The sequence below is a fragment of the Gorilla gorilla genome, chromosome 12 (genome assembly GCF_029281585.2).
Source record: "Gorilla gorilla gorilla isolate KB3781 chromosome 12, NHGRI_mGorGor1-v2.1_pri, whole genome shotgun sequence".
Taxonomy (NCBI): domain Eukaryota; kingdom Metazoa; phylum Chordata; class Mammalia; order Primates; family Hominidae; genus Gorilla; species Gorilla gorilla.
In genome coordinates, this window is record NC_073236.2 from 124,493,192 (window position 1) to 124,510,987 (window position 17,796).

Here is a 17,796-nt window from a genome sequence, read left to right on the forward strand (position 1 = left end):
CGGTTTCCTGGTTGAACTAGATAAAGCTCTTTGAGAATAAGGAGAAAAGTGTGTCTGTGTTTGTGTATTTATATATACATTAAAAAAACTTATTTCTAGGTAGTTTTGTCAGATGAGCTAGGAATGTGAATTAAAAAATTTCTCATGTCAATAAAAAGTGCTGGGCAATCGGTATCATGAATTTTAAAAGATCATTAATGATTCCTCAATTTTTGGTGTTTAAATATTTTGTAACCCAAATTTCAAACATTATTCAGTTTCAAAAAATTAGTAACAGAAAAAAATGCCACAATGGAATGCAAAATAAGCTGTGGGTTTTTTTTTTTACAATCAACTATTTTGTTATTTATTTATAGACTTTATTTTTTAGAGGAATTTCAGGTTTGCAGAAAAATTGAGTAGGAAATACAGAGTCCCATATTGCTCCCCCCACTCACAGGTTATTAGTAATGTCCTGCATTTGAGCAATACATTTGTTAGCATTGAAGAACCAAGATGTCCTTTAGTAGGTGAACAGATACATTGTGGTGCCCCCAAAATAGAATATTTACTCAGCTCTAAAAAAGAAATGAACTATCAAACCATGGAAGACATGTAGGAACCTGAAATGCCTATTAGTGAAGGAAGCTAATCTGAAAAGGCTGCATACTGTATGATTCCAACCATATGACTTTTTGGGAAAGCCAAAACTATGGAGTCAGTGAAAAGATTAGGGCTTACAAGGGGCTAAGGGAGATGGAGAAATGAACGGACAGAGCACACAGGAGTTTGAGGGCAGTGAAACTGTTCTTCATTGGATACCATAATGGTGGATATGTGTCATTATGCAATTGTCAAAACTCTTGGGATGTACAGCACTAAGAGTGAATCTGAATGTAAACCGTGGACTTTGGGGGATGATGATGTGTCAGTGCACGTTCATGGGCCTGGTGGGGGATGTTGATAGTGGGAGAGGTTGTGTGGTTGGAGGGTGGGGCAGGAGATATATGGAAATTGTACTTTTAGCTCAATTTTATGGCAAAGCTGAAACTGCTCTAAAAAATAAAGTGTATTAAAGGAAAAACCTACAGAGCTTTCTGAAACTTTAATTTGTAAATAACCTAGCAATAATGCCTGGACACCTTGAATTCTCTTTTTGAGTAATAAGGGATAATTATAAAGAAAGTAAGTTGATTTTGGAGGAGTTCAGTTGGCTTGTATTATTTCTCTCATTCTTTCATTTATTTTAAAACACTTAGAGGCTTTTTTTTTTTGGCTTCATGTTAGGTATTGATGTTTCATGTGGATTATGCTGTGATCAAAGTGATATCTGACATAGTTTTCTCTTTTTCATTTTTAGAGATTTAATTGATGTGGGACTTCTTTTTCCTTAGTGCCTTTAGCGAAACTTGTTTGTTGGTTTAGGGAAATGTTTATTGTGGTGAATTTTATCTGGCCAGGACCTAGGGTATATGATATAATTCTGTAAGTTGCACTAGAGCCTACTTGCAGTTAAAGTGTCAGTAATTTCATTTTAAAACACTTATACTTTAGTAAGTATTTGGGAAGGCAACAGATTCAAAGCTGATATTAAAAATACTAGTTTGGATCACAAAATTGGTGAGTATATTACAAATTGCTGATGTACTGTGTGTTCAGACTATCACTTGCACAAAACTGTGCTCTATGCATCAAGCTTTCTTAATGCTTTCTGAGAATTCATTTGAGATAGAGGTTTTTTTGTTTTTGTTTTTTTTAAAAACTTGCTATAAAGGTAGATGTATTCTTTCGGACTTGAACTTTGTTTTTATTACTAGGCATTAAGGTAAAAAAAGGTGTCTGTTGAAGTACTGGGAGAGCCCCCATATTTTGCCTCATACTGTACCTCCCTCTACTGTTCCCCCCTTGTATTTATTTGGACCACTCTTTCCAACTGAAAATGCATTTCTTCTTTTTTCGCTTCATCTTCACTTGTCCATCCCTAGGTCTTTGAAGGGTTGTGAGTGGGCCTTTATTATTGCGTGGCATTTTTTCTTGGCATTACATTGCTGCCCACTCTTCCCGTTCTCCTCTACTCCTTTTACCCCACCACTTCCCTCATCATTCTCAGAAGATGATTTGGCTTTGTATTTTATTTGAAAATTTGAGAACTCCATTCCATTTGCATGTGCTCCTTCCAGCTTTTCCCGAGGAAGAGGGCTCTCCTCTTTTGGTCAGAGCCACTTTCTTTCCTTACCTTGCTCTAGATTCCACATTCCCCCCTGCTTAGCGTGGCTTTCTAAGCCGTCTGTTTTCTCTGGCTTGTATCTTTTACCTCTCCTTCTTTTCTGCGTCTACTCTCTCTGCCCCTCCCCTTTTTGTGGGCATAAAATTCACATCCCTTGTATTTTATAAATAAAAAAAAGAACCATATTCTCCTTGGCTTCTTTCTTTGCTTTTTATTTCTATCACAGTTCAGCTCAGAAATAGCCACTCTGCTTTTTGTTTACTTCTCATTTCCCCAGAGCCTGGCGACTCCCACCGCCCTGCTGAGACCACACTCAGTAAGGCTGATAGCCCACCTCAGTCTACCTCTTAATGTCACGTTCTCTTCATTTGTAGTTTAACATCGTTGCTTTTTGACATTATTCACTGCTTCTTTCTTGTAATTCTTCTTCGGCTTCTGTGATATTTTTAAGGTGTTTCTTGTTGTTGTCTTAACCATTCATTGTACTCTTCTCCTAGGGCTCATGTTCTTTGGCCTGTCCCTTAATTATTGCTATTGCCCAGCGTGCTACTGTTATTACTAGAAGAGAGTCTGCAGTTGTGACCCATTTAGATCCCTCTCCCCAAATACTGTTCTATGATGTTTGTGCTGACAGTTGTCAAATATCATCGTTGGCTGGGCACGGTGACTCATGCCTGTAATCCTAGCACTTTGGGAGGCCGAGGCAGGAGAATCATGAGGTCAGGAGATCGAGACCATCCTGGCTAACATGGTGAAACGCCATCTCTACTAAAAATACAAAAAAATTAGCCAGGCATGGTGGCAGATGCCTGTAGTCCCAACTACTCGGGAGGCTGAGGCAGGAGAATGGTGTGAACCCAGGAGGCAGAGCTTGCCATGAGCCGAGATTGCACCACTGCACTCCAGCCTGGGAGGCAGAGTGAGACTCAGTCTCAAAAAAAAAAAGAAAAAAATCATCGTCAACCAAGTACATGTACTTTGGCACAGATTTTGTTTTCTTCTTCTTGGACCTACTATTGGGCATCTGTATCAAGATATGGGCACCTCACAAGCAACATGGTCAATATAGAATTAAAAGCCAGGCATGGCATGGTGGCATGCGCCTTTAGTCCCATCTGCTCTGTTGCGGAGGTGGGAAGATCACTAGAGCCCAGGAGTTCAAGGCTGTAACGTGCTATGACTGCACTTGTGAATAACCCACTCCACTCCAACCTGGGCAGTATGGGAAGACCTTGCCTCTAACACAGACACACACACACACACACACACACACTCATACACACACACAATTTTTACTTTTAATAAATGGACTCTTCTACACACACACACATACACGCACACACACACACACACACATATATATGTATGAATATGAATTTCTGCTGTGGATTAGATGAGAAATCATTCTAGACTCCTCTTTACTCAAATTTCTCATCTGCTCTGACCAAATTTCACAAATTCTGTCTGCTTAATTATCTGTTATATTCTTTTTCTTGTATGTCTTCAGGAATACTGTCATAGTTTAGCCCCTTATTATTTTTGTCCAGTATATTAGAAATATGCAACAAATATTTACTGTCTGTGAATAAGTGTGTGAACTAATCAGTCAATGAATGGGGAATCAGTGTGTTTCTGTCAAAATTTCTCTAATACTGGTAACTGTAATTCTTCTGACCAGCCTGCCTATTTTCACTCCAGTCCATTTCCAGTTCATCATGTACATTTCATTCATCAGTCAGTAAATACTTAGTATTCCTTCCAAAGTGTAGCTCTATTTGTGACATGTCTCATTCAGAAATCCTCTGCCTTCCTGATCAGCTGCGTGTTCCTTAGCTTGACACACAGCATTCATGATCCGGCCCGTCCCTCCTACTCTAGCCGTCTTTCTCATTGCTTCCCCTCACACCTTCTTTTCAGTCACATGGAATTGTACTTGCACAACTCACCATGCATCTCTGCATTCCGTGCTGCTCTCCTTCCCATAATCTTCCTTCCTCACCTCACAAATACCCTTTGATTCTTTAGAGTCCATGCTAAGTGTTCCCTCCTCTGGGACCCTCTCAGGCTGGCTAAATACTGTCTTCTGTGGGATCCGCATCATACACAGCACTCACTGCACTCTGCTTCGGTCATTGTGGTTGTCTTTTCTTACAAGGCTGAGAGATCTTTGAAGGAAGAGACCTCATCTTACTCAGTTTTGTATTTCTAACACAAATGGTGAATGGTGCTTAGCTTATAGTAGGTCCTCATAAATAATTGGGAATAGGAGAGTAAGAAGTAGTGGGAGAGAGAATGGCTTTAGACTACACTAGATCATTTCTCCATCACTCGGAGAATGTATCAGTTCATAAACTTGACCAGGAAATAGGGGTCAAATGGCTGTTTCCTGAGCATCTTCAGGAATATCAATCAGTCTGTGTTTTTGTCTTTTGAAGGCTAAATATTTGAATTGAGACTAAGAAAGTGTTTGTAACATAGTTATTCAGCAAATATTTATTGAATGACTTTTATATGGAAAGGCAGTGTGAAAGGATAGATACTATACAGGAATATAAAAGTAAAACCTTCAAAACAAACATTCTTTTTGGAAGCAGAGTGGTAATAGTAAAAATAAGGTTATTTTGACATTATCATTAGTAGGTATGTGTTTTTTCTCTTCTTATTATGTAAATATAATGTTGTGAGAATTAAAAGAAATATGTAAAGCTGCATTGTGAACTGTAACGCTCTACAAATTTATAATAGGTTGGTTGTCTTTCTCTTATCTTCCGTATTTCTTGCTGATTGTTTGATTCCTTTGAAACAGTTTGATGCTGATGTATTTGATAAAGGACTCTGATGTTTTTGCAGTAAATAAAAAACGTATGTTACTGGTAATGCAATTTTATAAAAAATGATTATAAGAATTAGATTCTGTACTGGAGACTTTTACTTTAGAATAGATGAGAAATATATAATACTCAGGAACTTATTGTTGCTTTTCAATTTTAGGTGGACTGTGCATTGTCACTTATTCGACTTGGGATGGAGCGGAATATTCCTGGTTTGCTGGTTCTCTGTGACAATTTGGTTACTCTGGAAACATTGGTTTATGAAGCCAGGTGTGATGTAACTCTAACCCTGAAAGAACTCCAGCAGATGAAAGACATTGAAAAACTAAGATTACTGATGAATAGTGTAGGTTTTATTTTAACTTCCTTTTTAAATATTTTAAAGCATTTTCTATGCACTTTGATACATATGTGTCTCAAACCAAAGATGAAATGTTCTACAGACCTGAGAAGTTAGTAAATAAAGATTGACTTTTTTCACAGTAAAATATTATGCATAACTAACTAAACACATATAAAACTATTTTGGTTGTGTTTATACCTTGCTTGCCCTTTACTCAGACCCATCCGTATAACTTTTTTTTTCCGTTCTAGTTAGGTGTTTTTCTAAACTAGCTAGTGATTCTAGTAATCCTGTATTTAACCTTTCACTTTGTTAAACTTCCCAATTACTTATATATTTCAAGGACTGGAAAAAAGTATCAGGGTTAAGAGGACCGGGTGGTTGTTTGAAGAAAACATCTTGGCTTCAGGGTTAGTGTGTTTAAGAGAATTTTCCCAGTGATTCTTAGATCATTCTGTGCTTTCTCCCCAAAATTAGAACCTTATTTGTACTCCGGCCACTGAGTCAACAGGCAAGAAGGATGGTGCTGTGGAGGTGGTAGCTGCCAACGCTCTTTCTAGTCTTTTGCTCGTTGGCAGCTTAGGTTGAATGGTCCAGAAGAGGGGGCAGAGTCACAACTGCATGATAGGTTCTTTTTCCTCTCTGGACTCTTTTTCTCTCCTTCCCTTCCACATTTTCCCCCATCTTATATTTATCTTCCTTTTTTTTTTTTTTCTTTTTTTCAGATGGAGTCTCACTCTGTGGCCCAGGCTGGAGTGCAGTGACGTGATCTTGGCTCACTGTAACCTCCATCTCCTGGGTTCAAGCGATTCTCCTGCCTCAGCCTCCCGAGTAGCTGGGATTACGGGCGCCTGCCACCACACCAGGCTAATTTTTGCATTTTTAATAGAGATGGGGTTTCACCATGTTGGCCAGGCACTGGTCTTGAACTCCTGACCTCAGGCGATCTACCTGCCTAGGCCTCCCAAAGTGCTGGGATGATAGGCGTGAGCCACCTCTCCTGGCTTATCTTCCTTTTGTCTCTCCCTCTGTCTTTACTTTCCCGTTATCTCATTAGTTTCTTTTCCTGATAATCTACCTAATTAAAATTAATTTGTGTTATATGTTGACTCCTCTTAATAGCTTTAGGTGTATCTTTTGGGGGATAATTAAGAGAAACGATTGTGTAATTTTAGGGATAATGAGTAAAACTATCTCTGTCATTTGGAATTTTGTAAAGGTGGTTGTAAAGGGGCAAAACAAAGAGGAAGAGGAAAAAGAAGGGAGAGATTCCTGACTTTTATAGATGAAACCCTATTTTCTAGTGGCCCCTATTTTAGAAACTGTGCTTATTTGTGTATCTCTGTCTTTCTACTTTTTTCGTTCACTCTTTGTTGGTCTAAGGTCTCCTTTTCTGTGTGTCTCTGCCTCTTTTTATACTCTCTCTCTCTCTCTGTTTTTGCGTATGCCTTCTCTTTGCTCTGGATGACCTTATGACTGAGTTGTAGTAGCAGCATGTTGGTTTTCTAGAGCTGAGCTTAGGCTCCTTGGGACCCCATATTGCTTATGATGTAAAGAGATGAGCCATAGTGATATTGTTGCTGTCAGCTCTACTAGCCCCAGTAGCAGGTGATTCATTTTCCTGCTACCTGTCAATCCACATGTGAGTGGTGAACTGGACTGTGTGTTTTAGAGTGTTGGGTTTGCACTGTTTAACATCAGTCTGAGGACCTGTAAACTTTAGAACTTGCTGTCTGATATAATAAGGCATTTAGTTTAACTTCATTCTTGTTTGTCTGTTTTGCTTGATTGTACTTTCAGTGTTCTGAGGACAAATATGTGACAAGTGCCTACCAGTGGATGGTTCCCTTTCTTCATCGTTGTGAGAAACAGTCGCCTGGTGTGGCTAATGAGCTATTAAAAGAATATTTAGTAACTTTAGCTAAAGGGGACTTAAAATTTCCCCTGAAGATATTTCAGCATTCCAAACCAGATGTAAGTAGAAACTAACTTCTTAAAATTCTGGGCACTTTTTCTCCTACAGTATTAGGTTTTATTTATACAATTTTTATGGTAGGCTTTGCAGATAATTTCCCTTTAAACAGAAAAACAAATGATTGTCATTTTATTGTTTAAAAAGTTTTAACAGCATAGTCCAAAGGTTGTAAAATTATGTTTATTTTGATTTATTTCATTCCAAAGTTTGTTTGCCATCTACTATATTTAAGAAGCTGGCAATACCAAGAAGACTAATAATTGGCAAGTACTGAATTCTTCTATAAATGACTTTCCCAGTGTTGCCTCATTTAATCCTTATAACAATCCTATGGCATAGATACTTTTATTATGTTAATATTACAAGAAATGAAAATTGTGATATAAAGTGAATAGGGTAATTGCCTAGGGTTACACAGTAAGTAGAGAAACCAGGATTAAAACATAGTATTCTAATTCCACAACTGTGTCCTTAACCAGTACACTTTCTCCTACCACAAACAGGAAAAGAGGTTTCTGCCCTCAAGGACCTTCACAGTATTTATGCAAATTCTTAAGTTCTCATAAGACATCTTGTAATTATTCTTTTTTTCTTTTTTTGAGACAGAGTCTCGCTCTGTCGGCCAGGCTGGAGTGCAGTGGCACGATCTTGGCTCACTGCAACCTCCGTCTTCTGGGCTCAAGCAATTCTCCTGCCTCAGCCTTCCGAGTAGCTGGGATTACAGGCATGTGCCACCATGCCTGGCAAATTTTTGTATTTTTAGTAGAGGCAGGGTTTCACCATGTTGGCCAGGCTGGTCTCGAACTCCTGACCTCAGGTGATCCGCCTGCCTCGGCCTCTCAAAGTGCTGGGATTACAGGCGTGAGCCACTGCGCACGGCCGATATTTTGTAATTATTCTTAATAATTCTTATATTTGCTTACAATTACTATATGTATAGCTTTGTATTTCTGAAGGGTACAAATGATTGTTCATATTTCCTGGTAGTATAGTCATTTTGTTAAGTGTAGTGTACTTTGGCAATATCAGAAACCTAAAAATTTAGCCATAGATCAAATATACTGTTTCAAGAGATAATGTCTCCCTTTCCATTGGAGGGTATGCAAGCAAGTTGGCAGAGCCACAGAAGGCGCTGACTTTGTAGTGAGGTTCAAAACATTAGATTGGGGTTCAAGTGGAAGCCCCATGTAGGGCTCATTCCAATTCTAAATTCTGGCTGGGACTATTTCCTTGCACCGGCCTTCATTAGTAGTGTCTGGTAAGATACATGGTCATGGACCAGTATAATCAAAATAGAAAGGAAAACATTGCTTAGCTAATCTATGTTTTGGTTTCTAAAAGGGTGGTCTTTCAGAAATATATCTGTTCATTGGCTTTTTAAAATTTTCTATCTTCTCATAAGCAGTTTGCTCTTAGTAATCCGATTTTAAGTTTGGGGTGGTGAGGTCAGGGTGGGTTGCTTGTGGCAGCAGAATACTTTGTGAGAAGCAAGATGGATTGAATATGAATGTTTTATGAGGAAGAAAGAAGTGACTTTAAATTCTTTCCAGTAATCTTTTGTGTTATACTTCTGTAAATCCTTTGTATATAGTCAGCTTTTTGTTGTTTTTACTTGGCAATTTAGCGTGTGCCTTTTGAACAAAACATACAGCCATTTGCCTTTGTTGAAACATGTGAATCTCAAAACAGAGAACAGTGATGTTGTTGGGCTCTTCCTTTCCAACCCAGCTTCTGTATTTCTCTCAGTGTTGTCTTCCTGCAACATACATGTGATCATGTCATGATCTGCGGAGAGTTTTCAGTGACTGACCGTTGCTGACAGGTAAATGTTGGATTCTCTAGAGTGGCTTGGAAGGTTCTTTGCTGTCTGCTTCCTGTCTGCTTTAGCTTTATTTCTCTCCATGCATGCACTAGGATACTCACATGGAACTTCTTAACTCCTCCCCTGTCTGGTTCACTCATGGCCCTCCATGTGTTACAGACTGTTTCCTTTGTTTGGAGTAGTGATCCCATTTTCTTCACTTAACAAATACCTGCCTATCCTTCAAGGTCCTGCTAAGATTCTCTCTGCTGTGAAACCTTCTGTGACTTCTCTGTCTTCGTACTCTGTCTCTATTATAGCTCTTATCATACTGTGCTGTATTTATTTGCTTACATATTTCTCTCTCTCTCCCTTTGCTTTCTGTATGCATCTTCTAGATCTTATTTATCTCCTTATTACCAGGGAATTGCACAGTGCCTAGTAGAGAGCAAATGTCAGCAAATTTTGGCAGGGCAAGTGAATAAATAAATGAATGCTTGAAACTGGTGTCAATATAAAAAATATAGCAAGACAAATCTCTAAATGAAAAGATTTTATTTGGGAACAATATTCAAGAAGTAGGACTGCAATTCAAGACATACATACAGACCAAAGTGGCTTCCAGTATGGGTGGAGAATAAAGGAATAGGTTAGGGTTTATTGGGGAAAGAGGAGGTTATGCAAGTTGTTTTGAAAAGAAATCTTATTCGTGCTGGCAGTGTCTTACAAGAGCTGGTGAGTCTGATTGGCAAGTGTCAGTTGTAGTAAGATAGGGCTTTGTAATCTTGGAGTTACGGTTAGGCTCTTGTAGTTTTGGATTGGGCTTGGGATAGTTTTTGAAATAGGCAAGCGTTTATGTAGAAGTAATTAGCTGTCCTTGTGTGATTCGTGTAGTCAACTGTGGTTTGGAAAATTTTTTTGTGATAGTTACCTGTTATCAGGCAAATGATGTGTAAGAGCCCCCACTTCATGGCTCTCCCCAGCTCCATTTGCCAGGGTTTGACACAGTGACTTCTATTGTGATTCTTAAAAATTTCACACTGGATTTTATTATGATGCTTTATATCACTTGATTACATTTGTTTGCTTTATTAAAATTGTGCAGGCAGCCTTGTTTGTGTTTTACTTGATTATTTACAAAAAGAATGCACCTCAGAGCTTCCATGAATCATGCACAAAGTATTTTTAGTAATGTAATAGGTGCAGTTATTTCTGTATCAGACAGGATAGACTAAGTTATGCTACATTAACAAGTGACATCTATATCTTAGTAGCTTACGACTGCGAACATTTATTTCTCACAAGTGTCAAACGTCAGCTGTGGTTGGCCTCTGCTGTGTCCCATGTCTTATTCATTTGGGGACTCAGGAAGAAAGAACAGTCCCCCTTTTCTCTCTTGTGGCATAGGGAAAAGAACAAAGTAGAACCACACAGTGGCTCACAAAACTTCAGTCCAAATGTGGCTTAGGTTACTTCTTCACATTTCACAGGTCAAAGAACGTCTCATGGGCAAGCTTGATGTTAATGGGGCAGGGAAGAATAATCCTCTCAGAGGAAGAGAGGAGCAAATACTTGGGACTGATAATGAAGTTGACCAGAGTCATAATGATAAAGAAATGGATCTTTAGACTTATACTAGTGCTGCCATTACACTTGACCTGCCACATTTGTCTTTGAAACCATCTCATATGCCTCAAACCTTCCTCTTTTTAAAAATAGTATCTTAAAGCACTCCTTTCTGATTTTAAGCCATTGTTCTTTGCTTGGATTCCTCCTTGGAAAGTGAAACTTGGGAAGAAACTTGGGCTAGTCCTAGATAGGGGTAACTGGGGGACAAAAGCTTCTGCCTTCTCATATTGTTCTCTGACTTCTAAACTAGTAATCTTTGAGTGTATCTGTGCCTCAGAACCATGTGCATTTTTTCATAGCATTTTCTATGCTCAATCCAGATATAATGGATTAGAAATTAGCAGAAGCATCCTGGAGTATGCGTTTGACAATTTATTCGGTGATTTTGATGGAAAACCGGGAACAACTGCTTTAAATGTCTACTCTTCTTTTAACAAATAGGACTTCACTAGGTGTCATAGCTTTGTTAGGTGCCATCTTTTTTCTTCACTTCTGATTACATATGTCAGTGAGCAATTTTAGTTTGAACATGACCTTTTCTAATTTAATGCTTACTGTAGAATATTTAGAAAACTCAAAAAATATAAAGATGAATATAAATTTTTGTAGCTGGCAATATCATTGACTAGAAATTCTAAAAATCTTACCACTAAAATATTTAGAAGTACTCATTAAAATGTTAATTTTAAAAAATCTGCTTACCTGCATGGTTGAACTTTTAGGAGAACAAGGGAAATTTCTACCAGGCAAAAGTGAAGAGAGGGGTAGAAGTTAGAGAAATACTCATGAGAAGGAGGGAGTGACTACTTGGGATGGGGATTGTGGTCTTGAAACCTGTAGAGGAGTGAATTTTAACACCTATCTTGAGATAGAAGGTGAAGTCTTTAAAATGATGAGTCAGAAGTCAGACTTCTGGTAGATCATGAGTGACCTGGTCAGCTGACCCTGGAGCCGATTTAGGGCGCTTGCCTCGGCTTCAGAGTCACCACAGCCGTGGCCAGTCGGTTGGCCCCAGCAGCTGCTGTAGGCTGAGAAGCCATCCACCGAGGAGGGGTACCAAGCAAAAGAACAGGAGGAGGAAGCAGGCCAGTGCCTCAGCTCAGGCTGAAATTGAACAGTACCATCCGCAGAGGGAGAACGTGTTCAAGGCCAAGGAAGCTGCAGCACTGGGATCCCACGGAGCTGCAGGAGACCCACGAGAAGATGCCCATCTTGCAGACCTACTTCTAGCAGAACTGGGATGAAGTCTTGGACAACCTTTGCCATATTGGCTAGAAATCCATGGAAACTTCCAGAAGAAAGGAGCACCTGTTTCATGGACTGGCATTTTAGATGCCCGCAGGGAATATGAAGCTTTAGCAGAGCTCAAGTTATGGTCTTGTGAAAAGGTATTAAATTATTTCTGTATATTATACAGTAGGTGTTTTAATTTTTTGAGAGTAGCAAATCTAGCTTCTTTGTACAGACTTAGAACTTATGCGAAGATTTTATGTTTTTCCCTCATATTTCTTAGAAATTTAATGAGCACTTGTTGTTTGTTTTCCTATGCCTTTTAGTCAAGTACACATGTATCAGTGTTGACTTTTTCTTTCTTAGATCTGGTAAGAAGAAATTCACTTCTTTGAAGAAAAAAAGGGATGAAATAATTTTTTTTTTGCCCTAACACTTTCTTGAAGGTCATGGGCTTTATGAAAAAGTATTAAATAGTTACTTGAACCTGTGAGAAGTTGCAGCAAGCCTTAAAGTAGTTTATTCTTGCTAACGGTTAGAATAATGAACACTTGGGAATTGTTTGGGCTACATTTAGTTTCTCTTAATCAAAATCACCAGATGATAGAATTCACAAACTTTCTACATGTTATTACTTGGTATACTGATACTCATTTAAAATTAAAGATTCTTTGTCATGCAGAAAATAAAAGAAAAAGAAGAAATAAGACTTCTATATAATGCCATGGCTCTTTAAAAGATGCATTGTCAATAATGTAGAGTAGGAAACTGCTTATCATTGGCACATGAAGGTAGCAGAGGAGCATGACTCCCTGGGTATGTATTCTGGATTCGAGGGGAGTGGGGAATGTGGGGGCAGGGAGTTTCTTTCTGAGCAGTCAAACAACAGGCTTGCCTAACATGAATTTGTGCTTTCAATTAATACGCCTCTGTGACCTGTGATAAAACTGGACATGGGCTGGTGATACCTAGTTTGCTTGGTAGCAGCAAAAGCAAAACCTCTCTGAAGGACTCACTTTAATCTAGATTGTACAAGATTCTTACAGATAAAGCTTTGATGAGGATGAGTTTACAATCCAACTTTATAAAACACGAAAGGAAACTAAACTTTGAGCAAAACTCAGTGGCAGGCCTTGCTCCACTTCCCCTCTGGTAATAGATGATCAGATGCAGGCTATAAAATGAATATTTTAAATATTTAGGATATGAGGAAAGAAATAAAGACATGAGATAGGAAGGAGAAATTGTGAAAAAAAGAGTAAGATTTGAAAAAGAGCACATAGAACTTCTAGATTTGAAACTGTAATAATAAAAGCAAAACATTAAATGGATGGATTCAAAAGAATTTTGGCTACAATTAAAGAATTGAAATCTTGAAGATAATCTAAGAAATTTTCTGGATTGTTACACATGAAGGTGAAGAAATGAAAAATATACGGGGTTAAAAGACATTGAGGATAGAGAAAGCAGGTCTGTCATGAGAGTAATAAGCATTCCAGGAAGAGAGACTAGAGATGACAATAAGCAGACAGTATTCAATGTGGGACTTCCCTAAAATCAATGAAAGATACGAGGTGCATTCAGATCTTGAGGAGGCTAAGTGAAATACAGTTCAGCCTATATTTAGATGTACTCTAATGGAACTTAAGGATACCACGGGCACAGAGAGAATCTTAAAAATGGCCTAGGATTAAACAAAAGTTACAGTCAAAGGAAAACCGTAAATCTGAAAGCAGACTTCTTAAGAACAATGGATACCAGCAGACAATGAAATAATATATATGTGTTAAATGTCAAGGAAAATTAACCTTGATATTTAAGTCAACCTAATAGTTAATGATAGCCAGGATTTACTTGATGCTTTTAAAATAACTTTTTGTAGGGATGGTGTCTTGCTACGTTGCCCAGGCTGGTCTCTGGAACTTCTGGCCTCAAGCAGTCCTCCCAGCTCAGCCTCCCAAAGCACTAGGAATACAGGCATGAGCCACCACGCCTGGCTACTTAATGCTTTTTCTTTGGTAGTTATGTTTTAAACATTTCACATGTATTAACTCATTTAATTTTTATGACTATATAGCTATCATTTATCGCATTTTATAGATTCAGAGAAAGCAGAGTAGTTAATTAGCTTGCTCACATTATATGTTTCTTATTTACTGATGCATTAGGGATTTAAGCCTAAGTAGTATGACTTCAAAACCTTTAAGCCACATAGTATACTGCATTTCTAACCCAGGATATTTTACTTAGAGACACTATCATTCAAATGTGAATGTAAAAAAGACTTTTTAAAGATAAATGAAAACAGAGAGTTTATCATTTACAGACCCATCCTGAAAGAATTATTCAAGGATGTACTTCATGAAGAAGGAAATTATATACAAAAAGAAAGTAGTGAGATATAAGAGGGAATGATAAAGAGTGGGGAAAAAAATAATCATACTTAGGAAACAGTAAATATGAGAAAAATATAAAGCATTCAGTGTATAAATTAATAATAATGAAAAAGTATGGGAAGTATTAAAAGCAAGGTGAATAATAGTAAGAAGGTAGTTTTAGCATCAGAGTTAAAATGACCAGAGGATCTGAATTGTTCAGGTGTTGGATGAGGATAATCTTAACCAGACTTTTAATAGTCAAGTATGCATATTACTTTATTATATTTTTATTCTGAAGTATAGCACATGTGGTAGGTAGAATAATGGCCTCCCAAAGTGTCCATGTCCTAATTCCTGAATCTATGAAGATGTTACCTTACCTGGCAAAAGGGGCTTTGCAGGTTTGATTAAACTAAGGACTTTTAGATGGCAAAGCTATCCTGAATTATCCAGGTGTGTCCAGTCCTTAAAGGTAGCAGATCTTTCCGGCTGTGGTCAGGATGCTATAGAATTGTCAGATTGTTGCTGTCTTTGAAGATACAGAAAGGGGCCTTGAGACAAGTAGTGTGGGCACCCTCTAGAAGCTGGAAAAGGTAAGGAAGTGGGTTCTCTCCTGGAACATCAGAAGGAACACATTTATTTGCTGACAACTGAATTTTAGCTCAGTCAGGTCCATTTTGGTTTCTGACCTACAGAACTGTAAGAGGATAAATTTGTGTTAGGTCACCAAGTTCGTGGTAATTTATTATGGCAGCATAGAAAAATAATATGGCATAAATACAGAAAACTACAAATAATGTATAAGGCTAGACATTTTTCTAAAGAGAACACCTGTGTAATTGCCATTGAGGGTCTTTTTAAAAATTTTACTCATTCTGCTGTGTATGTAGCAACATCTCCTTGTGGTTTAATTTGCAGTACTGTGATATGGAAATTATCCTTTGCCAGTTACCCGTGTGGCAAATAATCTCCACTCTCTTTGCCATTTTATTCTCTGAGTAGTGAAGTCACTGTCATCTGATCAGGGATTGAGCGGTTTCAAGTTTCAAAAAGACTCTCCTATTTCCAGTTCTCCCCTATTCCTAGGGTGTAGTCCTCCAGAAAGTATCAGAAGTATTGGGTGATTACTAGGCCCCTCTCCTTGGCAGGTCCTGGACTCCTGTCCCAGCAAGATATGTTTGCGGAGGGCATACTTAACCCCTTAAACTTTTGGCTGCAATTTTCTGTGCACTTTCTCTGGTCTATGGTCCTCAGGAAGTGAAAAGTACCTCTCAAGCTGTGCTATTCAAAATGGTAGTCACTAGCCACATATGCATATAAATCTAAATCTAATAAAATTTTAAAAACTTACTTAGTCTCACTAGCTTTCCATGTGTTGGGATACATGTCATTCCCAATATTTTTGCAATTACAAGCAGTGCTTCAGTGAATAACCTTGTCCACATGTATTTTTATATTATTGGTGTATTTTCAGCATATATTCCTGGAAGGAGACTGCTGGGTTTAAAAAGGCAAGAGTTGTCTTGATGTAGCCAAATTTTTCTTTAGTAGGACTGTTCTAATTTACATTCCCACCAGCCAAGTAGGAGTATGCCCGTTTCTCCACAATTTTGCCAACAGAATTTGTTGTCATATTTTAAAATTTGTGCCAATGTGATAGGTGAGAAATGGTATTTCAGTGTTGTTTCAATTTGTGCTTTTCTAATTAAGAGTTTTAACATTTTCCGATATGTTAGATAGGCATTATCTCTCTTTTGTGAATTTATTCCTGTCCTTACTCCATTCTTCGATAGGGTTTTTGTTCCTTTGTACCTTAATTTTTAGGAATTCTTACGTATTCGTGTAACCCTTTCTCTGTGGCATATATTAATATTTCTCCCAGTTGGTCAGTTGTCTTTTGACTTTGTTTATTGTGTCATACAATGTTTTCACTTTTTAATTTTTGTGTAGTCAAATTGTTCGATCTTTTACTGCCTCTGTATTTTGAGTAATAGTTGGAAAGCCTTTTCATACTCAGAGTTAAGGAAGAATTCTCTCACGTTTTCTTCTAGTACTTGCATGGTTTTATTTTTCTCTTCCCAATTTATTTGGAGTTTATTCTTTTGTATTGTGAGACATGGATCTGATTTTATTTTCCCAAATGACCACGCAGTTGTTCCAGCATCATTTATTAAAAAGTTTACCATTACCCTAGTGATTTGAAATGCCACCTTTGTCATATACCTAAATTTCCATCTGTACATGGGTTTAATTCTAGAGTTTCTGTATTCTACCGGTCTGTCTGTCCATGCACTAGTACTTCATGATTTTAATTATAGAGATTTTAGTGTGTTTTCAATAGCAAAGACTTGGAACCAACCCAAATGTCCAACAATGATAGACTGGATTAAGAAAATGTGGCACATATACACCATGGAATACTATGCAGCCATAAAGAATGATGAGTTCATGTCCTTTGTAGGGACATGGATGAAATTGGAAACCATCATTCTCAGTAAACTATCGCAAGAACAAAAAACCAAACACCGCATATTCTCACTCATAGGTGGGAATTGAACAATGAGATCACATGGACACAGGAAGGGGAATATCACACTCTGGGGACTGTTGTGGGGTGGGGGGAGGGGGGAGGGATAGCATTGGGAGATATACCTAATGCTAGATGACGAGTTAGTGGGTGCAGCGCACCAGCATGGCACATGTATACATATGTAACTAACCTGCACAATGTGCACATGTACCCTAAAACTTAAAGTATAATAAAAAAAAAAACAAGAGAGATTTTAGTGTGTTTTAATGTCTGAGGAGGTAGTATTCCTCTGTGGGTTTTTTCCTCATTTTTTTTTTTTTTTTACATGTTATTGTATATTTGTTTCTCTATCTGAACTTTAGTAACAGTTTGTCTACTTTCATAAAATCACTTATTGGTATTTTTTTGTGATTGCATTGAATTTGTACATTAACTTAGGGAGACCAATATTTGTATAATGTTCAGTCATCTTATCCAATAATAGCGGATGTTGTTCTATTAGTTTATGTATTCTTAAATCTCTTTTAGAATTGCTTGAAAATATTCCTCTTAGATGTTTTGCACGTTTTTTGTTAAATTTATTCCTAAGTTTTAAGTTTTCTCTGTTTATACTATCTACCTTCATTTCCTCTAACTATTTAATGTTTGTGTATATAAAAGCTATTTATATGTTAGTTTTGTATTCTGCTACTTCACTGATTTGATTGCTTGATTCTTTGGGATATTCCAGGTATCCTATCTTATCATCTGTGTTCTTTTCTAGTTGTATATAGTGCATAATTTTAAGATTTTTTAGAAATTATTATTCTTTTGCATTTTACCTTGCTATGCAGTATGGGTGATGATCTGCGGCCTATGGTGTGGAAGACTCAT

At 37.7% G+C, this 17,796-nt stretch overlaps 1 protein-coding gene across 3 annotated transcripts in view; it reads left to right on the top strand.

Annotated features, from left to right (window-relative positions):
• Positions 1-17,796, top strand: part of NBAS (NBAS subunit of NRZ tethering complex) — a 394,628-nt gene that overhangs the window by 139,694 nt on the left and 237,138 nt on the right. For all 3 annotated transcript variants that reach the window (XM_004028860.5, XM_063696052.1, XM_063696053.1), the window contains exons 24-25: positions 5,198-5,383; positions 7,181-7,354. In XM_004028860.5, coding sequence (XP_004028909.2) covers positions 5,198-5,383; positions 7,181-7,354 — 360 coding nt within the window. The remainder of the gene's footprint in view (positions 1-5,197; positions 5,384-7,180; positions 7,355-17,796) is intronic.